The 24519-nt window shown below is 51.9% G+C and overlaps 14 protein-coding genes across 14 annotated transcripts; 8 read left to right on the forward strand and 6 right to left on the reverse strand.

Annotated features, from left to right (window-relative positions):
• Window positions 1-21: 21 nt before the first annotated feature.
• AUEXF2481DRAFT_391134 (uncharacterized protein) lies at window positions 22-2222 on the reverse strand. The gene is made up of 3 exons (XM_013492281.1): window positions 1609-2222; window positions 415-1559; window positions 22-358 (listed from the first exon to the last, which is right to left on the reverse strand). The coding sequence occupies exons 1-3, from the start codon at window positions 1817-1819 to the stop codon at window positions 95-97; spliced, it is 1620 nt and encodes a 539-aa protein (XP_013347735.1). The 5' UTR covers window positions 1820-2222; the 3' UTR covers window positions 22-94.
• A 403-nt stretch (window positions 2223-2625) lies between these two features.
• On the reverse strand, window positions 2626-3489 carry AUEXF2481DRAFT_62218 (uncharacterized protein; the record flags this gene model as incomplete). The annotated part of the gene is made up of 3 exons (XM_013492120.1): window positions 2626-3046; window positions 3203-3278; window positions 3333-3489. The coding sequence occupies 3 exons, from the start codon at window positions 3487-3489 to the stop codon at window positions 2626-2628; spliced, it is 654 nt and encodes a 217-aa protein (XP_013347574.1).
• A 1177-nt stretch (window positions 3490-4666) lies between these two features.
• AUEXF2481DRAFT_62457 (uncharacterized protein) lies at window positions 4667-6005 on the forward strand (the record flags this gene model as incomplete). Its single annotated transcript, XM_013492139.1, has 3 exons — window positions 4667-4840; window positions 4891-5169; window positions 5223-6005. The coding sequence occupies 3 exons, from the start codon at window positions 4667-4669 to the stop codon at window positions 6003-6005; spliced, it is 1236 nt and encodes a 411-aa protein (XP_013347593.1).
• Window positions 6006-6373: 368 nt separating this feature from the next.
• AUEXF2481DRAFT_26294 (uncharacterized protein) lies at window positions 6374-7588 on the forward strand (the record flags this gene model as incomplete). Its single annotated transcript, XM_013491904.1, has 2 exons — window positions 6374-6813; window positions 6874-7588. The coding sequence occupies 2 exons, from the start codon at window positions 6374-6376 to the stop codon at window positions 7586-7588; spliced, it is 1155 nt and encodes a 384-aa protein (XP_013347358.1).
• Window positions 7589-7944: 356 nt separating this feature from the next.
• Window positions 7945-8487, reverse strand: AUEXF2481DRAFT_1881 (uncharacterized protein; the record flags this gene model as incomplete). The annotated part of the gene is made up of 2 exons (XM_013491764.1): window positions 7945-8376; window positions 8428-8487. 2 exons carry the CDS (start codon window positions 8485-8487, stop codon window positions 7945-7947), a joined length of 492 nt encoding a protein of 163 aa, XP_013347218.1.
• An 867-nt stretch (window positions 8488-9354) lies between these two features.
• Window positions 9355-9964, forward strand: AUEXF2481DRAFT_1882 (uncharacterized protein; the record flags this gene model as incomplete). The annotated part of the gene is made up of 5 exons (XM_013491765.1): window positions 9355-9388; window positions 9443-9473; window positions 9528-9604; window positions 9658-9782; window positions 9830-9964. The coding sequence occupies 5 exons, from the start codon at window positions 9355-9357 to the stop codon at window positions 9962-9964; spliced, it is 402 nt and encodes a 133-aa protein (XP_013347219.1).
• Window positions 9965-10144: 180 nt separating this feature from the next.
• AUEXF2481DRAFT_94706 (uncharacterized protein) lies at window positions 10145-13528 on the reverse strand. Its single transcript, XM_013492176.1, has 10 exons — window positions 12284-13528; window positions 11687-12227; window positions 11539-11630; window positions 11267-11490; window positions 11097-11218; window positions 10922-11047; window positions 10745-10871; window positions 10597-10695; window positions 10273-10546; window positions 10145-10227 (listed from the first exon to the last, which is right to left on the reverse strand). The coding sequence occupies exons 1-10, from the start codon at window positions 13446-13448 to the stop codon at window positions 10151-10153; spliced, it is 2847 nt and encodes a 948-aa protein (XP_013347630.1). The 5' UTR covers window positions 13449-13528; the 3' UTR covers window positions 10145-10150.
• A 69-nt stretch (window positions 13529-13597) lies between these two features.
• On the forward strand, window positions 13598-14839 carry AUEXF2481DRAFT_700235 (uncharacterized protein; the record flags this gene model as incomplete). The annotated part of the gene is made up of 3 exons (XM_013492282.1): window positions 13598-14274; window positions 14327-14717; window positions 14760-14839. Exons 1-3 carry the CDS (start codon window positions 13645-13647, stop codon window positions 14837-14839), a joined length of 1101 nt encoding a protein of 366 aa, XP_013347736.1. The 5' UTR covers window positions 13598-13644.
• A 147-nt stretch (window positions 14840-14986) lies between these two features.
• AUEXF2481DRAFT_76926 (uncharacterized protein) lies at window positions 14987-16149 on the reverse strand (the record flags this gene model as incomplete). Its single annotated transcript, XM_013492154.1, has 5 exons — window positions 15669-16149; window positions 15487-15504; window positions 15382-15429; window positions 15066-15331; window positions 14987-15011 (listed from the first exon to the last, which is right to left on the reverse strand). Exons 1-5 carry the CDS (start codon window positions 15759-15761, stop codon window positions 14987-14989), a joined length of 450 nt encoding a protein of 149 aa, XP_013347608.1. The 5' UTR covers window positions 15762-16149.
• Window positions 16150-16447: 298 nt separating this feature from the next.
• Window positions 16448-17820, forward strand: AUEXF2481DRAFT_1886 (uncharacterized protein; the record flags this gene model as incomplete). The annotated part of the gene is made up of 3 exons (XM_013491766.1): window positions 16448-16553; window positions 16609-17433; window positions 17486-17820. The coding sequence occupies 3 exons, from the start codon at window positions 16448-16450 to the stop codon at window positions 17818-17820; spliced, it is 1266 nt and encodes a 421-aa protein (XP_013347220.1).
• A 352-nt stretch (window positions 17821-18172) lies between these two features.
• Window positions 18173-19240, forward strand: AUEXF2481DRAFT_26300 (uncharacterized protein; the record flags this gene model as incomplete). The annotated part of the gene is made up of 2 exons (XM_013491905.1): window positions 18173-18750; window positions 18805-19240. 2 exons carry the CDS (start codon window positions 18173-18175, stop codon window positions 19238-19240), a joined length of 1014 nt encoding a protein of 337 aa, XP_013347359.1.
• A 362-nt stretch (window positions 19241-19602) lies between these two features.
• Window positions 19603-20671, reverse strand: AUEXF2481DRAFT_45936 (uncharacterized protein; the record flags this gene model as incomplete). The annotated part of the gene is made up of 3 exons (XM_013492090.1): window positions 19603-19646; window positions 19706-20359; window positions 20428-20671. The coding sequence occupies 3 exons, from the start codon at window positions 20669-20671 to the stop codon at window positions 19603-19605; spliced, it is 942 nt and encodes a 313-aa protein (XP_013347544.1).
• Window positions 20672-21194: 523 nt separating this feature from the next.
• Window positions 21195-22912, forward strand: AUEXF2481DRAFT_397923 (uncharacterized protein). Its single transcript, XM_013492283.1, has 3 exons — window positions 21195-21386; window positions 21439-22294; window positions 22346-22912. Exons 2-3 carry the CDS (start codon window positions 21443-21445, stop codon window positions 22589-22591), a joined length of 1098 nt encoding a protein of 365 aa, XP_013347737.1. The 5' UTR covers window positions 21195-21386; window positions 21439-21442; the 3' UTR covers window positions 22592-22912.
• A 320-nt stretch (window positions 22913-23232) lies between these two features.
• Window positions 23233-24403, forward strand: AUEXF2481DRAFT_62415 (uncharacterized protein; the record flags this gene model as incomplete). Its single annotated transcript, XM_013492133.1, has 3 exons — window positions 23233-23430; window positions 23483-24206; window positions 24258-24403. The coding sequence occupies 3 exons, from the start codon at window positions 23233-23235 to the stop codon at window positions 24401-24403; spliced, it is 1068 nt and encodes a 355-aa protein (XP_013347587.1).
• Between the last annotated feature and the right edge of the window lie 116 nt (window positions 24404-24519).

The raw sequence follows: 24519 nt of genomic DNA on the forward strand, positions 1-24519 counted from the left end.
CACTCCAAATCTTTTGTCTATTCCCCTGAACGCCACACATCTCCCAATCCGAGATGCTGAACCTCTTTAAACCTTCCCGTATCTCAAAAAGCATTTACTGGCTCTTCAGCTTGAATTCCTCTCTCACAGCCTCTCCCAAGCGCTTAATCGCCTCGTTGATCTTGTCGAAAGGTGCAGCGGCATATGTTGTTCTAAAGAACATGGTATCGTGCTTGGCCTGACTGTCTGCGTAGAACCATGAGCCCTTCATGACCAGTGCTCCATGGTCCACGATGGTCTGGAAGATCTGCTCCTCGAGATCTGCAACCGACTTGTTCTTGTAGTCAGGGTGCTTTTCGTACTCAATCTGGAGCCAGTGCTGCAGCGTTGTTAGCTTGGATCAATCGCACATCACATCATGAAGATTTGACTTACGAACATGCCAGCCATTGGTGGCTTCCAACTCATGACTTCCTTGGGCAGATACTTTTCACATGCCGAGAGCATGACATCTCTTCTCTGCGTGTACTCCATTCTGATGTGAACAAGCCAGTCCAAGAAGCCGGCATGACCCCAGTGCTCATCCAACAATTTGAACAGCACAAGCTGGCTGATACCACTGGGGCCTTGTGTGCTGACGTCAACGTGCTTGACAAATCTGTCGACAATCTGCTGCGACGCTGTGATCCAGCCAACACGCGCTCCTGGTGCAACAACCTTTGAGAATGAGTCCAGACGCATAACACGACCATCAGTGTCCATTGACAAGTATGAAGGAACTAGCGATCTCAAGAAGTCGGCATGGCTCTTTGGAGGTGGGACATCGGGCGAACCGGGTCCTGTGTATGGCTGCATCTGCAGGAAATAGTAGGGTTCGTCCTCGAGAATGTAGAGATCATGCTTCTGAGCCACCTTGTACACGTCTCTGCGTCTTTCCTCGCTTTGGGTGGCTCCAGTTGGGTTCTGGCCAGTGGGTACGGTGTAGAGCAAGAATGGCTTTCTGGCACCACGTGCTGCCTCATCCCAGTTGCTCAAGATGTCATCGAGAGACTCTGGGAGGAGACCTTCGCCGTCCAGACCAACGCCGACCATGTTTACACCCATTGGTGCGGCGGTCTCGACAGCGGTTGCGAATGTGTAGTCCTCGGTCAAGACGACATCACCACGTTCCACAAACATTCTCAAGGCGACATCCAATCCGGAGGTAGAGCCGATCGTCATGTTACAGTACCAATCCTGGTAGGGAGGGTTGTGTGCAATCTCTGTATGCTCGATGAGGAAGCGCAACAGCTGTGCAGATCCTGTACCCTGGCCATAGTTGAAGGCGGTAGTGATGTCGAACAGTGACTTCTCGTCGGCCAGATCCGACTTTCCGGCCGTCAGAACAGCACCTTGTTCGCGTGTTTCTTGCTCGGAGAAGTGGCCGACCTCGGGTACCTTGATGGACAGTTCGTCAAAGGGGAAGTATTCGGCCGAGGGGAGACCGCCACCAAGTGAGATGATGCCGGGCTTCTTGAGGTATTCGGCGGCAGCCTTGAGGGAGTTGCCTTTACGTGAAGAGGCTTCGATGTTCAGGCGGTCTAGCTGCCGTTAGCAGTGTTCAAGATGACCCTTCAGACAGGCACTTACGATCCCATCTCTTAGCCTTGGGCTTGTGGTTGTGCTGCTTTGCTCCCTTGAACTGCTCGACATTGGCCACAGCGGCGACGCCAGCAATGAGTCTACCAGTGGCGGCGCGTCTCGGAGAGACACCCTCGAGCGTGAGAGGGTTTGGAACGGTCATGGCAGTAGTATCGTCAACTGCACGAACATCGATGTCGATCGCACTTGGAGGGGCCATTATGAGTGTGTTGCTTAGAGGTGATCGGCAATTGCAAGCGTAGAAAACGAAATAGGCGAAGAGAATGTAGTTTGAATTGGAAGGCTAGTTCATTATATCTAATTGACTCACAGATGCGCCTTGCGCCCAGCGCCCTTGTTTCTACAATAAGATTCTCTACTTTGGACCGAGTATCTCCGGCATCGCAGCTCTATCGATAGTTCCGATACGAGCTGATACGATCTCGGTGTCCGCGTAGTCTGGGGAAATCATTCTGATGTGAAATGACATGACTACCTGCGGATGATTGCTGACAGCACCAAGAGCAGATACGAATGGACTCATTGGATTGCGGGTGTAGTAGATTGATGCGATTTGTGACCACTTCAGAGACGATGGCTTTGTTGTCAACGCTCAATCGTAGGCGCTGCATTCCCAGCCTGCGTCAACTCCATCAGTCATCCTTCACAGCTCATCTCCAGCTTGTTGTGTCTCGAACATGGTGCCCAGTAAGTCGAGGACATATCCTAATACGTGCTTAAATATCTCGCATCCACTTCCTAGATAGAATCCTGGTCTCAGTCATCCATAGGTTCGAGACACGCCACAGCCCTGATTGTGCATGGTTCAGGGCTGACATCCTTGAAGATGTTTAAGAAAAAATCTTCGTGTGGGACGAATCTGCCTGTGTCCAGAGGGATTGACGCATCAAAGATATTGCGACGTGTTTGAGAGGTAACTTCGCAGCCGCGTTTCCACACGCACTTCTTCCCAGATTTCCGGTTGCGTGATAGCTGCTCAAAGGTTTTGTGCGCCTCTTCATGCTTTCATGCTTTTCCGAATCTCTTGTTGAACTCGTCAAAGAGTTTTGGGCTAATTTCATCACTGCTGTTACCATCGACCCTCCACAGAACACCAAGCTTATCGTAGTGCGCAAGTAGAGGCTGGCTGGTTTCCTCAAACTTCTTCAGACGAGCCATCCAAGTTTCGGGCTTGTCGTCGTCCCTTTGTACTAGGATCTCTCCTGTAATGTCATCCTTTCCGTCGACCTTTGGAGCGTTGAAGGTGGTGTTGTATACCCGGCCAGAGGGGGCATGGATCCAACGGTTGCAGATGCGATCGAGTATGACGGAAGTGGGGGTATTGAACTGGACAACCAGGTTGATGGGGATTAACTTGTCGAGTTGGATGGCTTGATCGACAGTGCGAGGGAAGCCGTCGAGGATGAAAGAGGCGCTTGGCTGATCGCTGAAGTCGAACTGGCGCTGGGGAGAAGACGCGGAGGTGAGGTATTCGTCTTCTGGCGAGGCGAAAGCATCGGAAGGATTCAGAGAGGAGGCGACAGAGTTGATGGTAAGAGGCTTCTGGGGGGAAGAAGGAGTGAGCCAGCCCCTTGTCGTCAACTCGTTCGTAATCAGACGCAAGATGGTCGAGTCCGGGACGAGCGCGCCGGCCTTCATAAGGGACTCGGCCTGGATGCCTGACGTGTATAGATTAGCATTTCCAGTAGTCAAGAGCTCTTGGTAGGCATTACCTAGCGGAGTCCGCCTGCGAACATTATCTCTCAAGAGATCACCAGAGCTGATCGAGGCTAGTTGAGGAAATCGTTTGAGCATACGCTCAGACTGAGTACCCTTTCCTACACCAGGAGCACCAACCAAGATGATGCGAGCGGCTTTCCGGAGTTGCATTGCGGCTGGCGGCTTGTTAATGTATGCGTGTGTTCGAGTGGGTGGGTATTGTGGTCGGACAGGACGACTGAAGAACGTGTGCAACCTGGGGAGCAAGCGGGCGAGAGAGGTGTGAGCGACGAGCCGGGCACAGGGCAGACTGGCAGGCAGCAAATCTACGAGCCAAAAGACACAAGACTGAGAGCGTGACGAGAAGGAGCGAGTAATTAAGCCGCTTGAACAATTGTCAGACAAGGGAAACTGTTGATTCACCCGGCGTCGGCTTCCTGTTTGCGGGGAAAGGTACTTTGCCCGTGCGTTGCAAAACCCCAAAACCCTCGTCCGACGTCCGAAACCCCGAGGCTCGGCCATGCGCATCCGTAGCCCTCCGATGCCGAATGCCAGGACCTGAGGACCCTTCTGAGAGCACAACTGGAAATATTATGATCTGAACATGTCGGAGACTATCTTCTGGCGAGTCAAGAGCTGTTGATGGCAAGCCCATAAACCATTCAGGTCTTGTCGAGTATATAATAGCTACTGTAAAAGTACTACCAGGTGATTGGAATGGTGGATTGTAGCGAATGTCAAGATATGCAGATAGCTCAATTTGGACAAGAGATTATGAAAAAGATGCAGTGTCTGCACGGGGCGACGGAATTAAAGGTGAAGTCCGGGCGGGCGTCTCGAACTTTCCTGACGACAGCAGCTTCCGCATTTCTTCGTCCATTTCATCTTCTTCAATTGCCGTACAATTGCGCACCCATCGTCTTTGAACATCTGAAGTCCCTCACGTCTTCGAAGGCGTCCGCCCGCCATGTCCCTCAACCGTACTGCTTCACAAATGGCACCCTTGCTGCTCAGAAACAGCACAAGGGTCGCCTTGTCTCGTTCTCTACGCCTTCCCAGCCAACTACCCGCTGTCGCTCTCTTGGTCCCGAACCGCTTCGCCTCTAGCGAGACGTCCACTTCCAACAACCAGTCCAACTACCCACCCCCGGGTTTTAGCGCGGACCAGGCCAAGAAGCCCCTTGAATCGCAAGAAGACAAATCAAAGCAGTCATCCTCGTCTACACCAGATGTCAGCATCCCTCTCCACAAGCCTACTGAGCATGCGCCTACAAAGGCTACCGAAGACCAGGCTCTTAAAGAGCTTGCTGACCAGAAGGCTGCTGCCGACAAAGCCGAAGAGAGGAAGATGGTGAAGAAGAAGGAGGAAGACAAGAAGCTCACTCTCCGTCAAAAGATCATGAAGGAGGTTCACCATTACTGGGACGGCACCAAGCTTTTGGCTGCTGAGGTCAAGATCAGTTCGAAGCTGGCCTTGAAGATGGCTGCAGGTTACGAGCTCACTCGCAGAGAGCACAGACAAGTAAGTCTGTCGACCACAATCCGCTGCACCCAATCTAATCCCACTCCCAGCTGCACCGTACTGTCCAGGATCTCGGTCGTCTTGTTCCCTTCTCGGTCTTTGTCATTGTGCCATTCGCAGAGTTGCTGCTCCCCGTCGCTCTGAAGCTCTTCCCCAACATGCTGCCTAGCACATACGAGGGCCAGAAGTCCAAGGAAGCAAAGGCCAGTAGTCTTCGTGGCACTCGCAAGGAGGTCAGCAGCTTCTTGCGTCAGACTCTGCAAGAGACTGGTCTGCCTGTCTCTGCCGCCAATGCACAAAAGGAAGAGTTTACTGAATTCTTCCGCAAGGTGATTTACTACCCCTACACGTTTGCGCTATGCCGTATACTGACCTTCCTCAGATTCGTACTACTGGTGAAGCGCCGACCAAGGCCGATGTTATTCGTGTCTGCAAAATCTTCAAGGACGACTTGACTCTGGACAACCTCTCGCGCCCACAACTTGTTGGTATCTGCCGCTACATGTCTTTGACCACTTTCGGCACCGACACCATGCTTCGTTACCAAGTCAGACATCGTATGCGCCAGATCAAGCGTGACGACAGGGCCATTTCCTTCGAGGGTGTCGAGGCCTTGTCCGTGCCTGAGCTTCAGACTGCATGTGCCTCTCGTGGTCTTCGCACTCACGGTGTCTCGCCTGCCAGACTTCGCGACGACCTGACTTTGTGGCTTGAGCTTCGTCTCAAGTATGGTGTTCCAAGCACTCTTTTGGTTCTCTCCAATGCTTTCATGTATACCCAGGGCAAGGACGTCGAGTTTGACTCTCAGATCGATGCCCTGCAGGCTGTCTTGTCTAGCATTCCGGAGGAACTCTTCCACGAGATCGAATTGGAGGTTCACACTGCCGAAGGTGCTGCAACCAACAGGCAGCGTCTGGAGGTTCTTCGTGAGCAGCAGGAACTGATTGAGGATGAGAACGAGCAAAGTGAAAAGCAGAGCGAGGGCGGACAGTCTGCTCGCGTGAATGATCTGGAGAACATTGACGAAAAGGAGGATGAAGGCCGCCAGGAAGACGTTCTGAGACGTGAACATGAGGCCGAGCTGCAAGCTCAAGCAAACACATCGACCTCGGCGACCGGTGCTCAACAATCATCGGAGACGAAGGCTGAAGACAAGAAGGCATGATTGGCGAGAATGTTGCATTTGAGGATTACGGTTGGTTACGGCTTGGTGGCATGCACAAAGGCGTTCTGTTTCGACTTGGCCAAGTAAAGGGTCTGAATCAGTCATTCTGGGCGCGTTTACTCTTCTCAACATAGATATGATCAAGTAGATGCCTGAGCATCAGTATGAGTTGCATCGTTGCCTCTTGGAAGCTTGCATTGCGTTGTCCGCAACAGGAAATTGTAGGCGACGGAGTTAAGGGAGCCGCCGACATTGGCCGCCTTCCCCGTCAGCATCAATCGAGGATCTAGTTCCTGACAGATGCGGACTGGCATGACCTACGACGAGTCGGCTGAGCTCAATATCGCTGGAGCTTCAGTCTCAGCAGCATGTACGCTAGGGGAGGCCTGCGCGCGCTGAGCAAGACGTCACAGATTCCTTGCATCCGCCGGCTTCGTGCTCCATGTCGACTTGCGTCGTCGCGTAGACCGCAGAAGAACGAGGAGCCCAAAGGCGGCACGACCACTCCTGTGCCCGATGAAGCCTCGATTGTTGTTTCGAAATCGGCATACTACTTCGAAGCAGGATACGGCCTCTTTGCTAAACGACCTTCCCGACCATTCCCACCACCTTTCTTATCTCCCCCGTCGGGCTCCTTCTCAGACCCCTTGAGCACACATGATCGAAGCCGCGACCGCCGCCCGTCTGTGAACGGCGACATGATTCGCGGCATTACTAACGGCGACGATGCAGTCCTGGTCAGCGATAACTTTATCGGTGCAAACGACGGTGTGGGAGCCTGGGCTAGCCGTGAGAGAGGACACGCCGCGTAAGATCCATGTTTGCATCCAGCGTCTCTTCGTTCCGTATTGACCACATATTGTCACAGGTTGTGGTCACGTCTCATACTCCATTTCTGGGCCCTCGAAGCTGAAAAGGATGTGTACGGAGACGATTCGGAGCCCGATCCTGTCAAGTATCTGTCAAAGGCGTACCAGCATACCAAAGACGCAACCAGCAAGCCCAACGAATGGTTCGGCACCACCACTGCATGCGGCGCCCTGTTGCATACCGACTCTTCCTCTCCGGCTCATCCTATACTCTACGTAACTCAACTGGGCGACTCTCAGATACTGGTCATACGGCCAGAGCATCGCGAGGTCATCTACAAAACTACCGAACAGTGGCACTGGTTCGACTGCCCCAGACAGCTTGGTACCAACAGTCCCGACGAGCCTGACAAGAACGCCGTCATGGACAAGATCACGATTGCAGAAGACGACATCATTCTCGCCATGTCTGATGGCGTAGTAGACAACCTCTGGGAACACGAAGTTGTCGACAACGTCCTGCAAAGCATGGAGAAATGGAGATCTGGCAACGTTTCACAAGTGATGCGCTCAGACGACCAAAGTACCTACGCGGGAGGCATGCAATTCGTTGCGCAGGAGCTGGTCAAGGCGGCTCGCACCATCGCCCAGGACCCTTTTGCGGAGAGTCCATACATGGAGCGCGGGATCGAAGAAGGTCTCTCTATAGAGGGCGGCAAACTCGATGACATCAGTGTCGTGGCGGCTGTTTGCAAGAAAAGAAGAGGCAGATGACGGTTCTAATTACGATCTGGTCTTCAAATTGCTAATCTCGATCCTCCTTCCATCTCCCTGCCAAGGGAGATGAAGCAGTATCGGCCCATGGTCAGCACCGCCAAGCAGCATTGGCCGATACTCGGTGCGGTCTTATCCATCTTCCGACACATATAGAGACTCGCAAGGGTCCCGAAAACAATATCTGGATATCGGAGCTGTTCGCACAGTGCGATACACAGATGGCGTCAGATACGACATGTTCATATCGATGTTGGCAGCCGCCATGGTATAACGTGGCCAGCCCATGCAGGGCATGAATGTTTCGGGTCGACAGAGATAGGGAACGTCTGAAAGGGGCCGGTTGGCAGGTGCGATCAATAGACAGGTCTTCTCTTGACGAACTCCTGAAGGTCTTGTTTCGTTGCAACACCCAGAACGAATTTTCGACCAGCGTCTGTCACAACAGCGAAATCCTGCGCTGGCATTTGGCCATCTTCGGTTATGCCTTCGTAGAAAGCCTCCAGCTCTTCCAGTGGGGTATCCATAGTAATGACATGATATTTGGTACCCTTCCTCTTGAACTTTGTCATTGCTTTGTCTACCGTGTCGGTGTCGCGCACAGTGCCTGCACTGAGCAGATGCTTGAGATGAGGCATGGACAGATAGCCAACGAGCGCACGCGTTTCGGGCGCGACGACGGTCAGATGGGTGTATTCTCTTTCATAGGCGGCCATCAAGGCACTCGAAATGGGCGAAGATGGTGATGTTGATAGAGCTGCGGGAGGGTCGAGGTCTTCCACAATTGCCTGCGTAGCGTTGTCAGAACATGTTTAGGCATAATCTGAGGTTGAACATACTCCGCGATACTTGTCGGCCCACTTGGCCAGAAGCTCCTTATATGATTGCGTCTCTGCCATTACGACTGCTGCTTCCACTCGGGTTGTGTTTGAGAATACGCGACTTGCTTGCTGAAAGTTGCTCGCTAGGACTTCTCCAGCTTGCCAAGCAAGCTTGCTGTGCTTATAACCCTGTCTGATGGTTATTTGAGGTTCATCAACTGCGTTTCCTATGTGACCACCGTGAATTCTTCCCTGCTTCCAAGAGATTCTAGCTACTGGGCGCGCAGCTATGGTACACGACTTAGAAACAGTTCTGTGGCGGCACATCATGGTCTTACATACATTAAATGATGCAACGCTCGATTCTATATTGCTTGCATACATGTCAGGGACTACAACTTCGTCGTAATCACCAAATATATTCATCACCTTAAGGCGAAACAGTGATAAGTGGTACAGACTCAAAAAACATCAGTGCTCCCAAACGGCAACGATAGTCACCTTTCACACGGTAAAATGCCTGGTAGACCTCGACAAAACGTAAATACAATCACAAATCATGGTCCATTTTCTTATCTTGACGGAGATCCCAAAACAGCTTTCCTTGGTGACTGGCAGTAAACCTTAACGAGTATCCCTGCCGGGTACCCATGTACCGTGTCATCCCTTTCGGGATCGAACGTCGAACAAAATACCCGATGTCGTTGACTGGATTCCACTGTTTCCGCAGGATTGCAAGTGAAGCCATCACGGTTGTAAACCGTGATAATATCTTGGCACATTTGTTGCGCCAAAGTAGACGTCATCGCTTTCACATGAGCAAGGTCAACAAATAGTCCCGCATTCCTCTCATAGCATGTTCCACCTCAACTGGAGCCCAAAATCCAGCCACCTCATAACTCAGCATACACCATACCCAAACTTATCACAAAAGCAAAGCACACCATGGCAGACGGAATTCACTCTACTGGCCGCGGAGGTATGTTCTTCCACTTTATCTCGTGTTGGCGGAGCCAAGCTAAGATCTCAATAGGCGCTGGAAACATCGGCCGCGATGACACGCTGTAAGCAAAGATCTACAGTAAATGAGTGAAGTTGTGCCTGACAAAATAACACAGCTACACCGATGGTAACATCATCCGTGAGGGCTTTGTTGGCGAGTCCTCGAAGCCCGAATACTCATCCGGCCGCGGAGGTATGTGAAGAATCTATGATAGCACGGTAGATGGAAGGCTAATGACGGCGAAGGTGCCGGTAACATTGTCGATTCTCCCAGAGTCAGACCAGTCGGCGACAAGACTCCCGTATCAGAGGACATCATTCCTGAGCCCGCTATGCGCAACTCTGCTGGCCATGATAACTTCCATACTGGTGTAAGTTAGATGAACGACCCTTCTTACTTTGGCTAATCTAGCGTCAGCGTGGCGGTGAGGGAAATGTCTACAAGGAGAAGTACGGAGGTCACAGCACACCACAGGAGAAGAAGGAAGAGAAGCCACACGAAAAGGAGAGCCTGGGCGACAAGGTCAAGCACCTTTTTGGCAAGAAAGACTAGACGAATCCTATTCGTCGTATCTGAGCGATGGCGGGATGGTAACGTACGACAAGGCTTTCCATAATTAGAGATACCCCGTGTCTAGGTCGTACGGAACCAGCAGTTGATCGGAGACAATCAAGCAAACATGGTTACAATGTGATGCCGTATACTCAATGCTGATTGGCTTGTGTGACGACTGAGAGCTTAAGGCCGATCTTCCCTTTCACGTTCAAACCCATCGAGGACGCTCTTGGCCACAGCGATGGCCGTTTCTGGCAGACCTGGTAACGTTAGTCATGTACAGCTATCGGGTTTTGCACACTTACCAGCGAGTTTAGCAACCTTCAATGCATGCGAGTCCCTATTCACTCCTTTCCGGAGCCTGTGTACATAGACCCAAGAGCCATCCTCCTCTTCAGCAACGTCGGTGCAATAACACGCTAAGTGATCAAAACTTTTCGTCATGTCGACCAAAGAATGGAAATGCGTAGCAAACAGAGTGCGACAAGGACTGGTGCAGTGCAGATGATGTAGACAAGCATAGCCCACAGCGACACCGTCTTCTGGAGTTGTTCCCCTACCGACCTCGTCCATGATGATCTGGCTGGTTTGTCAGCAGTTGTGCCTTCCTCCTTCTAAGATAGACTGACGAATGAGTGTGGAGTGGCTTGGTTGAGGATGTCGGCCACCTCCAACATCTCGACCATGAACGTTGATTGATGGTTGTATAAATTGTCGGCCGAGCCTACCTAGAGGACTGTCAACACTAGATATAGTACATGGTTTGTATCGTCTTACCCTGCTGAAGATCTTGTCCACCAGTCCAATTTCTGCAAAATCCGCAGGAACAAAGCAACCGGTCTGGGCCAAGATGGTAATCAGTGCATTTTGTCGGAGATAGGTACTCTTTCCAGCCATATTGGGTCTGTGATCAGAGTCAGTATATTGTGCTCAATGACGGATTTGGAAAGATACCCTGTGATAAGAAGGATACTCTGGTTTCCGCCCACAACACAGTCGTTTGCAGTGAAAAGCCGGCCTTGCGCTTGAAGACCTACGTCTACCATTGGGTGACGACCGCCAACAAGATTGTGTGTCGTACTATGTTCGTTTCAGCGATGTAGTGTCTAGGTAAGCAGAAGACTCTTACCCAGAGTGTAGGACTGGTCTGATTAAGTTCCTCTCTGTTGCCATGGTTGCAGACGAGCATCCGACATCCAACTCGTCAAGAATACTGGCATTACGTCGCAGCTTGACCAAATTCTCGATAACCTGATCTGTCAGTAGGGATCAAATGAGCGTGGATATTCCGAGACCCACTCGCTTACGCAGGTCGTTGAGCACTCTTTGCTCTTCGATGCGAATACGTGTCTTTGCGTCTTCCAGTCGTGAACCCAGATGTGTCCATTCCGGGAGGTAGAAAGCCCTTGTGTTCTTGGTCGAGCTGACGTTCCTTGCATCTGGTACCTCCGCCCGGACGTCTTTGCCCTTGACATGACAGAAGTGCCCTAATTGCGGAGTCCACTTGAGTACTAATGTGTTTCCTACACGAATCAGCATGTGTGTGAGCTATTCCAAGCATCAACTCGTACCTATTTCCGTTCTTAGACGGTCGAAGAGCTGTGATTTTTCTTTCATGACGTTGTCAAGAGTCTGATGCCCCGACTTCAAGGCCGTACTTGCACTAATCAAGGTCAGTGAGAATGGTCAGTCCAGTTGGGCTCCTCATTCTAGACCAACCTCCTGCGCATGATCCAGAACTCTCCTGTATTGAGATCAGGGACTACCACAGTCTTCTTAGCACTGACTTTGCCACGTTTTGCCGGTTTGGACTCGAGCTCATCTGTCTCGATGATCTGTTCCGCAAGTTCGGCAGCAACCACCGCCTCTGCCTCCTCGGCTAGGTGTTGTTGAGAAAGGCCGTCTTCATCAATGGCATCCAGAATGCGGCTTGCAAGTTTCAAAGGACCGTCCAGATCAAGGCGATTGACTAATGCTCTCAACTGTATTGATGAAGAAGATGAATCTGTCGTTCTCGTTTGAGGAGGCACATGAGCGTTCACTATATCTACAATCTGGTTGATGATCTTTACGGTCTTGGCGAGAGCGAGTAAATCATCAGCATCCCCTTTGCCTATAGAGAATCTCTGTAGTAGTCTCAAGACATCTGTTGTTCTTCGTAATGCTGATATAGCATCTTCGCGTAACTGATCGTACTCTAACAGTTCAGTCACCAAATCCAAACGACTGTTGATCTCCGAAATAGACATGGAAGGTGAGACTGTTTAGTGACGATCAATACTGGGGCCGTGTACGCAAGAAAGGGATTTTGAATACCTAGTCTCTGGTTCAAAAGCCGAGCACCGCTCTTGGTTGTCGTTCTTCGAATCGCATGAAGCAGACTGCCCTGGAAGAGACCGTCTCGAAGCGTGGATCGGATCTCCAGAGCTTTCAAGGTCTGTTTGTCGATGCTCATATAATCACGTTGGTTGCGACGAATGGGACATCTCAGCGAAACGTTCAGCTCGAGCAACCTGCCTTTGACATAATCTAAGAGCAGTGAGCCTGCCAGCACCTCTTGGGCAGAGAAAAGGAGGCACTCTTCTGATGGTACGGGTTTTTCTAACATAGGAGCCCACTGCTTGATAGAGTCAAATTCGGGATCTGGACTGTGGTATGTCACGGCATGTCCTCCGTCCCCCAGCCATCGATCCAATTGAGATCGGTCAACTTGCTCAAAGCTAGAATCTAGAACAATCTCGCGGGCTCCTACGCGAGCAATTACCGAGCCAAGTGAGGCTATGTCTGTATTCTGTGTGAAGAAGTCACCACTAGAGAGGTCAACCCATGTAAGACCGACATCCGTATCCTGTGAGATGGTGCCATCGTCTGCCGTGTCAATATTGGCATGTATGCTTAGTAAGAAGTTGTTCTCGAACGGATCCATAAAGGTCTCGTCCACCAAGGTGCCAGCAGTGATGATACGGGATACTTTGCGATTGTAGAGGAGACCGCCATTCTTGACTTGATCAGCAGGCGAATTTCGAATTTCCTCGCTGATGGCGACATGTTTGTTCAAACCCTGTACGAGAGATTTCAGGTAACGATCCAGTTGGGTGTACTGAAAGCCCGCCATTGCTACAGGACCGAGACCAGTCTTCCTCTGGGCTACTTTGAGATTGAGAAGTGGGGCGTATTGCTCGGCTTGGTCGCCATAAAGCTCGTAAAAGTTGCCTATGCGAGTGAGCACAACGCAATCGCTGAACTTGTTGACATTGTTGAGGTGTTGCTGGATGACACGCGGATAGACCTGGACCTGATCATCCGGGTGTTCCTCTGTTATGGGCAGAGCAGCGGGAGCAAGGGCGCCTTGTGGTAATTCCTGAAACTTGATAGTACTTTTTGTTTTGGCACCACGAACGGCACAGTATGATGGAGCGAATCTCCTTGGGGCAATTGAATTGGCCAGGCGAGCCAAGGGTAGACGAGCCTGGCGGAGCATTGTCGAGACTGACGGTCAGCTCATGTGCAGAGTGGATAATGAGTTTTAAAATTGGACCGAGGGATGAAAGAAAAGGTTTCCCCTTGATGATGTCGGTGGAGAGCTTGATGGGTCGATGCGGGGGGCGCGTCTGTCTTCAAGCTGGACTTTGGTGCAACTTGCGTCAAGGCATCAAGCAGCAGAAAACCGCGCCAACATGCCCGAATTTGCACCCATGAAGAACGACCTCCTCCTGCGCACTGCGCGTGGTGAGAAGGTCGAGCGCCCGCCCATGTGGGTCATGCGCCAGGCCGGTCGTTACCTGCCCGAGTACCACGAGGCCAAGGGAACCCACGACTTCTTCGAGTGCTGTCGCTCGCCCGAGATTGCCTCGACGCTGACTCTGCAACCCATTGATCGTTTTGCTGGTCTCATTGATGGCGCCATCATCTTCTCCGACATCCTCGTCATCCCCCAGGCCATGGGCATGGAGGTCATCATGGTCGACAAGAAGGGCCCTCACTTCCCCGACCCGCTCATGTCACCCGATGACAAGCAATACCAGGAAATCATGGAAAGAGACGTCGATGTCAAGGAGACTCTGGACTACGTATACAAGGCCATCACCCTGACCAGACAGAAGCTTGACGGCCGTGTGCCTCTCTACGGCTTTTGTGGCGCCCCCTGGACTCTGCTCAGCTACATGGTCGAGGGCGGTGGCACAAAGATGTTCAAGCAAGTGAAGACCTGGATCTTCAAGTACCCCCAGGAGAGCAAGAAGCTGTTGCAGAAGATCGCCGAGCTTTGCGTCGAATACCTCGCCCTGCAGGTTGTCGCCGGTGCTCAGGTATCCATCGTCTATTCCAATACTCTGCCTTTGAGCTAACATCTTGTGCTAGATTATTCAAGTCTTCGACTCATGGGCTGGCGAATTGTCCCCTACTTCTTTCAAGGAATTCTCCTTGCCTTACTTGACATACATTGCAGACCACCTGCCCAATCGCCTGAGAGAACTCAACCAAGAAGTAGTTCCCATGACTGTCTTCGCAAAGGGCGCATGGTACGCCCTCGATGATCTATGTGACACTGCATACAACGTCATTGGTCTGGACTGGCTTCACTCGCCCAAGGAGGCTTATGCCATTGCTCAGAAGAAGGGCAAGGTTCTTCAAGGAAACGCTGATCCCGGTGTTCTCTACGGTGGTAGAGAGGCCATCACCGCAGTCGTCAAAGAAATGGTAGAGGGTTTCGGCGGCGGCAAGCAAGGCTGGATCGCCAACCTTGGTCATGGTATGTGCAATGCTACTTGTCTATGGAAACACATGCTAACAGCTCCAGGTATCACCCCATTTGTCAACCCTGATGATCTCAAATTCTTCTTCGAGCAGATTCACGAGCTTTCAGGTAGATGACGACTCGGCCATTCCAATTGTTTACCGTTGCGAATGATGCTTTAGGAATCCAACATGCAACCAAAAATTCTGCCCTGGAGGCTGCCGAGCAAAATATGCACGCGAGGAACATGATGACCAGCGATTGGTGAATTGCAAGTCTAGATTCTACTCCTCGCCAATGTCCTCGTTCCTACGCCGATTTGTGTCAGTGGTGGGACGGGTACTGTCAGATCGAGACGCTCACCATTCCTCGGGATGCTCATTGATAAACTTCTTCATCAAATCTTCACATTCGGCAGAATTGACGTTGACTACCTCGATGCCTCTCTGCTTGAGGTAATCTTCGCCACCAACGAAGGTCTTGTTCTCGCCGAGAACAACACGCTTGACTTTGTACAAAATACAGGCCCCGGTGCACATGTCGCAGGGTGAAAGGGTAGTGTACATAGTGGCGCCTTGGTAGGCAGAAGCTGGAAGACGGCCAGCGTTCTCAAGAGCACCAATCTCTGCCTGTTTTGCTCAGTATTGTGCCATGTCTCGTGTGAAATCCAGATACATACGTGAATTGTGGGTGAGCCCTTTTGCATTCTCAGGTTGTGCCCACGGCCCTTGTAGCGAGCGACATGTCAGTTGTGTTGCTTCAACCAACAGCATCAGGAACCTACCAGGATTTTGCCATCTGCCTAGAATGAAGCAAGTCAGCGAATATACGAAGGCATGCACGGCAGTATCAGTTCCAGTTCTTTAAGCACACCTTCCCAGATGCGACATGCCATATGGGAGTGCACCGCAAGCCAAATTGAACAGAGATGCGAGAACGTCACCGAGCAGCTCCAGTCACACATACCGAAACGAGACAAGCACCGATCGGTACGCCACCTTCAGCGGCACCCTTTCTGGCCTCTTCAAGAGCAGCCTGGAAACCAATGTCGCTCTCCATCTTTAGTATAGCGTGGATATATAGGTATAGTTGATAGTGGTGGAAAAAGCAGAACCCCAGATGACAGATTTTGTAGTTCACGGCTCGTAGTCCCCGAAGCCGGTGATAGTTTCATGATAAGTGGATAACCCTTCTGCTAACGATTATATCAAGAGCAGACACCGTATGGAGAAGTACGGGATCTTTCTTGACTATGGTCGGTAGTAAGAATTCAGAATGCAAGGCCGTAATCACGTTATGGAGTCAATTGGAGCCGAAACATGTTCGGCCGGGCAGAGAGTCTCGCAAGAGTGAGCTGATGAAATCCGCTGCAACCATTATGCTTGCTACATCACACAAGTTTCTGTCACACGAGGTATGCCCGTCTTCAACATCGTTCAAAGCACGCGGATGCAGAGTGAGTGGACTTGGTGAGACCTTCGAGCATGAGTGAGAGGGTTAGAATGGCTTGGCGGGCTGGGAGCCGGCGGTCGGCAGAAAATCATCGAAGGCTCTAGAAAGGCTGTCGGTCAAATCAATCGCCTTCCCAAACGTTCTTGTTGACCTCAGAGCCTGCGCTTACTACGCTCCAACTCCAGACCTTGGCTTTTTATCTGTTGATTTGATACCCCCTCCAGCCTTTTCTACATTCACTTCTGCCGGCGCGCCCCTTGGATTAATCACACACACTCCACCACACCTGCATCATGGTCAAGGACACGAAATTCTACGAGACCCTGGGCGTCGACCCCAGCGCATCTGAGGCTCAACTCAAGTCGGCATACCGCAAGGGCGCTTTGAAGTACCACCCTGGTATGTAGCCGTCTTTCGCTCTTAGCAAGTGCCATGTGGCTGACTTCTTGCCTAGACAAGAACCCTTCTCCTGAGGCCGCCGAAAAGTTCAAGGAACTCTCACACGCATACGAAATCCTTGCCGACTCGGAAAAACGCCAGCTCTACGATCAGTATGGTGAAGAGGGACTCGAGCAAGGCGGTATGGGAGGTGGCATGAACGCCGAGGATCTCTTCTCACAGTTCTTTGGCGGCGGCGGCGGCTTTGGCGGCATGTTCGGCGGCGGCGGCGGCGGCATGCGCGAGTCCGGTCCCAAGAAGGCTCGCACCATTCACCACGTTCACAAGGTCTCTCTGGAGGATATGTACAAGGGCAAGATCTCGAAGCTTGCTCTGCAAAAGTCCGTCATGTGCCCCAAGTGCGATGGCCGTGGTGGTAAGGATGGTGCAGTCAAGACTTGCACAGGCTGCAACGGTCAAGGTATGAAGATGATGATGCGCCAGATGGGTCCCATGATCCAGCGCTTCCAGACCGTCTGCCCCGACTGCAACGGAGAGGGCGAGATCATCCGCGAGAAGGACCGCTGCAAGCAATGTCACGGCAAGAAGACCACAGTTGAGCGCAAGGTCTTGCACGTCCACGTCGACAAGGGTGTGCAGAGTGGTACCAAGATCGATTTCCGCGGAGAAGGTGATCAGATGCCCGGCGTCGAGCCTGGTGATGTTCAGTTCGAGATTGAGCAGAAGCCCCACGCCCGCTTCCAGCGCAAGGGTGACGACCTCTTCTACCAGGCCGAGATTGATCTTTTGACTGCTCTTGCTGGTGGTGCCATCTACATTGAGCACCTTGACGAGAGGTGGCTCACCGTTGAGATCAAGCCCGGCGAGGTCATTTCTCCAGGTAAGTCATTACCGTTGATTACTTGCATTCAGTACGCTAACATCATGACCAGGTGAGATCAAGGTCATCAGAGGCCAGGGCATGCCTTCGTACAGGCACCACGACTTCGGCAACCTCTACATCCAATTCGACGTCAAGTTCCCCGATGTCTTGCCCGGTCCCGATGGTGGCGCCATGACCGACGAGCAAAAGGCTGCTCTCGAAAGCGTCCTGCCTCCTCGCTCTCCCCAAAACGTCCCTCCACCGGACGCCATGACAGAGGACTTCTCGCTCGACAAGGTCGACCCGAACCGTGAGTCCGCACGCGCACAACGTGGCGGTATGGGCGAGGATGACGACGAAGAGATGCACGCAGGTGGGGAGAGAGTACAATGTGCCTCCCAGTAAACGACGTTTATGATTAAGAACGAAAGCCCGGGTAGTTTTGTGTTCAAAAGCAGCTCCTGGGCAATTCCTTGCGATGTCCTTTTTTTTATGCTTGTGGGTAGCGTTTGCGGCATTCCATAGAACTGCACGAGGTTTCTCGTCTTCGAAGTGCATGATATCAATTTCTAGTACGCCATGGCGGGCTCTTTATATCCAGAAGGAGGCGTTGGGCGCCGAGAACGATTTCGGGAAGCACCGCGGGTGGATTTATAATTATCCAAAGCACGATACCGTGGTCGTCAATCTATTGCTTCTCCCACTCCTCTTTTCCTGTCTGGAGTGAATTGGCTCAGCACACATATTCACGTGGAACATGACATCCAGCAATGAGATCTTTGAGTTGTGGAGTGACTCGCAGCAGGATCTGATTCAATGGCTTGCACCGTACATGCCCACATGTGTTGCCCTATACAGGCGCATTCAATTTGGACACTTCACACCAGATTCTCGACTGCTCAGTTCCATCAACTTTGCCAGCCCAGTTCACCAGACTGAGGCTAACCGTCCCTGGATAATTGCATTCGTTGATCGGACTTGTAGGCCAGAAACAGAAGTATGGCTGAGTGCCAGTTGGGAGCATAAAGTACTGGCGAATGACTCGACGCGGCTTCCACAAGAAGACGATCTAGTCAGGTCTATGGTCCGAGAGATTGGCAAGCTCAAGACTCCTGCTCGATCCGAAAATGCTGCTGCAAGCTCAGTACGCACCAACGGCAATGGAAGCATTAGCAACAACCATTTCGAGAGGCACTTGGATAACGAGAATGTCGCCTTGTTTGGAGCCGTCCATAGCTCCACTGCTGAGATTCTCAAGAGCCTGGGCTTCATCGACCCAAGTTTCATTGGCCACGATGCACCGTATCGAAAATACATCTTCGACTTCAAAAACAGGTAAGAGCATGAAGTGAAGGACCATCGCAGGCAAAGCTGCTCACGCATACACAGCATAAGTTCTCGAAGTCTTCCACCCGGTTATGTGTACGGCAAGGTCGATCCCAAAGACTACGAGCTAGTCAAGTCGCGCACGCAAATTCCTCGACAAGACAGGACTCTATGCCAGCTACCCAGTGTTGCGATATACTATACAGATTCCCAAGTCTCAGCCGACGAACCGATTGCTTGGGGTTTTCTAGGACTAGACGCCTCACTTACGACCCTCCATGTCGAGCCATCACATAGAGGTCTGGGCCTGGCTAAGAGCCTAAGCCTCAAGCTTTTTGCAGGCGAGATGAAAGCATACGGACCAGACGATCCTCTTGTTGGCGGAATAGTCACCCATGCGGATGTGGCAACAGACAACGTTTCAAGTCAAAGAGTATGCGAGAGCTTGGGAGGGAAGTGGTATTTTGAAGTTTTTTGGATACGAGTCTCTGTAGTATAAACTGTTTTACGATGGGTACCGTATCACAACATAGATCACGTCACGTCACGTCTTGTATCTGTCATCTCAGTTAGCTTCGTTATCAAAGTTGAGGTGATAAAGCGATGGTGAAATGTGAATGTGCGTCATGAAAAAATTAGAGTGTTGTTGTTGCGTTTTAATCTTCATTGAAGATCTCGGGGTTAAAAATGTATAATCATTCGCGAATGAATGTGAGAAGGAAGACATAGCGTGTTACTGACCTTTTACGGATGGAAAGACTGCAAGGTGAAAACAGTTCGCGTTGGCAGTAGAGAGACATCATGCTCTTTTGGAGACGATTTTGTTTTCTGTTTCTAGAAAAACTACGGCAAGCGATACGCTTAGTCGAACAGACCGAAGCCCATGTCGTCATCCTCCTCAGACTCTGCAGAAACGAAGTTAGCATTTTGAATATGAAGTGCAGCTGGAACTGTGATTTCTTACCCTCCTTGACCTCCTCCTTAGCGGCGGCAGGAGCGTCACCAGCAGCATCGGCAGCACCGGCGGCGGGGGCGGAGGAAGCGTAAGCGTCAGGGTTGGCAATGCGGTCCTTGAGCTCGTGGATGGCATCCCACTCGTAGTCGATCTCGATGGCGGCCGAGATGACGTTCTTGTAGGAGTTGACAACGGAGTGCATGACCGAAGGCAGGGTGGGGTAGTTGACGGCCAGGGAGATGGTGGCAATGGTGGTGATTGCGCTGGTGAAGGCCTTGAGAAGCTGGCTCTCCTCAATGTCGAGGACGCTGGCATCGAAGGTCTGGCCCTGGTCGTAGATCTGAGCAATGCCCATACCGTATGTGAAGGGCGAGATGTTCAGCATGTTGAGCAGGGTGGCCTCGGAGGCACCGACCTTGCTGCCGGCCTCAACGAGCTTCAGATCGGTGGTGATTTCAATGGTACCACGGGCAATCTTGGTGGGGACACCGAGGGCCTGGAAGAAAGAGGTCTTTCCGGGCTCCATACCAGTGTTACCAGCGGGGATGAAAACATCGGCGGGGGCAACGGCACCGGCACGGGCAGGGGCGGCGACACGGTTGGAGAGAATCTTCTCACGGGTGTCCTTGAGGTCGGAGTTGGTGAAGATGAAACCAACGTTACCTGTGGGCGCGCAAAGTCAGTCGCGCGCACTTCCAATGCGCAGTCGCGCTAGGCGCATGCAGACTTACCCTTGACGTGAGGAAGAAGACGCTCGTACTCGGGGGCCTCGCTGATGAAGCCCTTGAGAGCGCGGCGGACCATGGTGTTCTTGCCCATCAGGACAACGGAATCACCACGGAGAGCCTGTCTGATCTCGTGCATCTGCTGAGAAGAGACATTGTCGACGGTGACGATGAAGATGGACTTGTAAGTCTCAAGAAGAGACTTCAGCTTGTCGAAGTAGACGGCCTTGGTTGCTGACTTGCCCCCCATTTCTGCTATCTTGCGATGAGTTAGGGATGTTTCAGGCGAAGTCTGGAAAATTCCTGTAGAGAGTGGTTGTAGTGGTTCAAGATCTCTCCGAATTCTGACCTTTTGCCAGACTGCGACTGAATTTGCTGTCTGTGGGTGTCGGCCTTGGCGTCGGCGACTACCGACCTTCCAAAGCTTCGACCATACCTTTTTTCGGGCCATCGATCTGGCTCGCCGCATATCCCACCCAAGTGAACAATTTCTGCAGCCGTGCTCACTCCTGTGCAACATCTGGACAATGAATCATCCCTATCAGCTCACAGCCCTTTGTGAGTCCCAAGACTTTGCGCCTGAGGGTCTCTTGCTGGCTGCTTGTGGTTCTCGCATCGTATCTGTGAAACTCGCAGACGGCTCAATTGTAGCCCAATGGCCAGAGCAAACGAACAACAGCTCAGTGAGTATCGTTCAAACAGGGAGTTCCGCAGTTTGGCTGATCGGAGACCCTAGTTAGCTTCTGCTGCTTGAACGCTTGCTGAATCGGCTACTAGATCGAGGTCAAATCAGACGGCCCTGCTGGCAAGAAACGCAAACTGGAATCAGAGGCGGCGCCAGTGCGAAATGTTATCAAGCTAGCAGTCGCAGCCGACAACAAGCATGTAGTTGTTGTAACTGATGACAAGTCAGTCAGAGTTCTTGAAGTTACCGAGAGCGGAAAGCTCAATGAACTAAGCGAAAGGTAACGACCGGCCATCTCATTCTCCCCATTCACGCGACTAACGTCGGAAAAGAACTATGCCGAAACGCCCTTGTGCTGTTCTAGTGACTCCTGACAACAAGACAATCCTGTGTGGTGACAAATTTGGAGATGTGTATTCCTTACCTCTGTTCCCATCTGCCACCACCGAGCAGCCTGAAGAGAGCACCAAGGTGGAAATGAAGGAAGACGGTGAACAGAAGAAATACGTGCCAGCAGCCACCACTTTGACTGTCCACTCAGGCCGTAATCGCAGGGCACTTGAGAACCAGATGAAGCAGAAGGATCTGCAAGCCAAAGTCAAGGACGGACCCAAGTTTGAGCACCAGCTACTCCTCGGACACGTCTCCATGCTGACTGACGTTCAATTTGCGAGCGAGATGGTGGATGGAAGATCCCGTGGCTACATCATTACTACCGACAGGGACGAACACATCCGAGTCTCTCGAGGTCCCCCACAAGCGCACGTCATTGAGCGTTTCTGTCTAGGACACAAGGAGTTCATCAGCAAGATCTGTCTGCTACCTAACACCGATCTTCTTGTAAGCGGTGGTGGTGACGACTGGTTAGGAGTATGGGACTGGAAAGCTGGCGAGCTGAAGGACAAGCGCGACCTCAGATCTGCTCTCACATCGCTCTTCTCGTCCCAGCCAAGTACATTCAGAGCTGAGAACTCGATTGCGGTGTCCGGGCTCTGGGCAGTATCAATGGATGCAGAGGCCGAGAATAATGCAATTTTGGTGGCTTGCGAAAATCTGCCTTGTCTCCTGATCTCACAGAGTCCTTTGTCGTCAAGAGCTCCTAAAGTGGTTGGCGTCAATCTACCAGGAGTGCCCTTGGATATCACTGTGGTCGGAAACATCGTCGTTGTCTCCATGGATGTTGCAGAGGTATGTCAATCTTCAGCTAATCTCTTGACCGCGCAGACTAACGTGACAAAGGCATCGACACCTCGTCTTCAGGCCTACAGCATAAGCACAAACGAGCTTGAGACCAAGTTGGAGCCTGCTGAGAGCTTCAACGTCAAACTACATGACGCTAATCAGCTTATGCATCCTGCACCAGAGCGGGAACAACTCGATGACCTGTTGTTTGGTATTGGAAATCTGAGAAAAAGAGGCGCCCCAGAGGAGGCACAGGACGATGCACCGGATCAAGCGAAGGATGGTGCGATCAACGAAGATTAGAAAGTCCCGAGCAATGAACATAGTGCATCAGAGAAAGGCACGATCAATTGTGAAGGCCAATGCGTGTTGACCCGGGATCTACTACGTAGCCTCTCGACAGCCTCTCATCCAGTCGATGTCCGACGTCGGCCAATTCTCTGTGGCTCTACTCCTTGGTACTGCGCAGAACGACTTGACGCGAATGATAATCGCTACATCAGATAAGATCCACGTTATCACAATATCAAGCTTTGCGATTAGGAGTCGGTGTCCGCTGCAGACCGGCCGAGGTCGCATGGGTCAAGCACGTGCCTCGGTCCCTGTCGCGATTTGGAACGAAGCCGAAAGAAAAAGAGCGCGGTTCGATAGGGCCGCGATTACGAAAGTCCAAACGCCTCGAAGAAACATAAAATCATCACATCAACGGAAGCAGCCGCACCCGAATGGTCTGATCAGAGCATTGCTAAGCAACTCTGGCCATTTTATCTACAGCCCGAATCTCATCTCCCAGTACCTAGTTACAAATCACCGTCAAAGTGTTTGCCTCGACTCTCCGCCGTGTAGGCATTACTCCGTTCCGCGCCTCTCTCGCTCTCCCATTCGCATCTTCTCCTTTTGTAGCACGCGAAGCCAGCGCACTTGCTCCTCCTCCAGCCCGCAACATGCACTCCAAGGTCGTCATCATCGGCTCAGGCCCCGCCGGCCATACCGCTGCCATCTACGCCGCTCGTGCAGACCTCCAGCCTGTCCTGTATGAAGGTTTCCTCGCTCTCGGTATCGCAGCTGGCGGCCAGTTGACCACCACTGATGAGGTCGAGAACTTCCCTGGTTTCATGAACATCCAGGGTGCAACATTGATGGTGAGTGGCAGTCCAATCTCGAGTTGGCACTATCAGACCTGACCAGCTCTAGGACAACATGCGCGCACAATCCGAGGCTTGCGGTACCCAGATCGTTACTCAGACGGTCGGAAAGGTCGACCTCTCCCAGAGACCCTTCAAGTTTTGGCTCCACCCCTTGGGCGATGAGGAGAACCTCGAGGAAGAGACACATACAGCCGACAGCATCATTATTGCAACTGGTGCCAAGGCAAGAAGACTGGACCTGGAGGGTGAGGAGCAATACTGGGGCAACGGCGTCAGCGCATGCGCCGTCTGCGACGGCTCGCTACCAATTTTCAGACAAAAGCCTCTCGTCGTCATTGGAGGTGGTGACTCGGCCGTCGAGGAGGCCATCTACCTTACCAAGAAGGCCTCCAAGGTCACCGTCCTTGTTCGCAAGGACCAGCTCCGTGCTAGCAAGGCCAACGCCCGTAGGCTGAGCACCAACCCCAAGGTCGAGATCAAGTACAACACTGTGGCTACCAAGATCACTGGTGAAGACAAGCCTCGTGGTCTGATGACTGGTCTCACCATCAAGGACATCAAGACCGGAAAGGAAGAGGACATCGCTGCTAACGGTCTCTTCTACGCTGTCGGTCACGAACCGGCCACTACCCTGTTCAAGGACCAATTGAAAATGGACGAAGACGGTTATTTGATCACTGAGCCCGGAACTACTCACACCAACATCGAGGGTGTCTTTGCTGCAGGAGATGTTCAGGACAAGAAGTACCGCCAGGCTATTACCAGTGCAGGTATGTATCCGCAAGTTGTCGATCAATCTCCAAATTACTAACCCGTGTCAGGTTCTGGTTGTATCGCCGCTCTCGAGGCTGAGAAGTTCCTCACCGAGAACGACGCCAGCGTCGACAACAGTCTCGAGAATCAGGAGGTCAAGAAGAGCAAGACCGATGGTGATGCTCCCGAGTACAGACAAAATCCTCTGCTCTAGACGACCCCGTCCAAAAAGCGAGTCACGGTATTTGTATAGAGATAGACTTCAATTCTTCAAAGACCTAGTACAATCTGTATAGAGACTAGGCTTAAGAGCACACCATCCACAGCCTT

This window comes from Aureobasidium subglaciale, assembly GCF_000721755.1.
Source record: "Aureobasidium subglaciale EXF-2481 unplaced genomic scaffold scaffold_2, whole genome shotgun sequence".
Classification (NCBI taxonomy): domain Eukaryota; kingdom Fungi; phylum Ascomycota; class Dothideomycetes; order Dothideales; family Saccotheciaceae; genus Aureobasidium; species Aureobasidium subglaciale.

Coding starts and splice junctions, on each gene's coding strand:
- AUEXF2481DRAFT_391134 (XM_013492281.1), bottom strand. CDS start 1,819: ATGGCCCCTCCAAGTGCGATCGACATCGATGTTCGTGCAGTTGACGAT. Junction 1,560..1,608: donor CAAGGCTAAGAGATGGGATC/GTAAGTGCCTGT, acceptor AACGGCAGCTAG/ACCGCCTGAACATCGAAGCC. Junction 359..414: donor CACCAATGGCTGGCATGTTC/GTAAGTCAAATC, acceptor ACAACGCTGCAG/CACTGGCTCCAGATTGAGTA.
- AUEXF2481DRAFT_94706 (XM_013492176.1), bottom strand. CDS start 13,448: ATGCTCCGCCAGGCTCGTCTACCCTTGGCTCGCCTGGCCAATTCAATT. Junction 12,228..12,283: donor GCTTTTGAACCAGAGACTAG/GTATTCAAAATC, acceptor GTCACTAAACAG/TCTCACCTTCCATGTCTATT. Junction 10,872..10,921: donor AGTATCCTTCTTATCACAGG/GTATCTTTCCAA, acceptor CTCTGATCACAG/ACCCAATATGGCTGGAAAGA.
- AUEXF2481DRAFT_397923 (XM_013492283.1), top strand. CDS start 21,443: ATGCCGAAACGCCCTTGTGCTGTTCTAGTGACTCCTGACAACAAGACA. Junction 22,295..22,345: donor TCTCCATGGATGTTGCAGAG/GTATGTCAATCT, acceptor AACGTGACAAAG/GCATCGACACCTCGTCTTCA.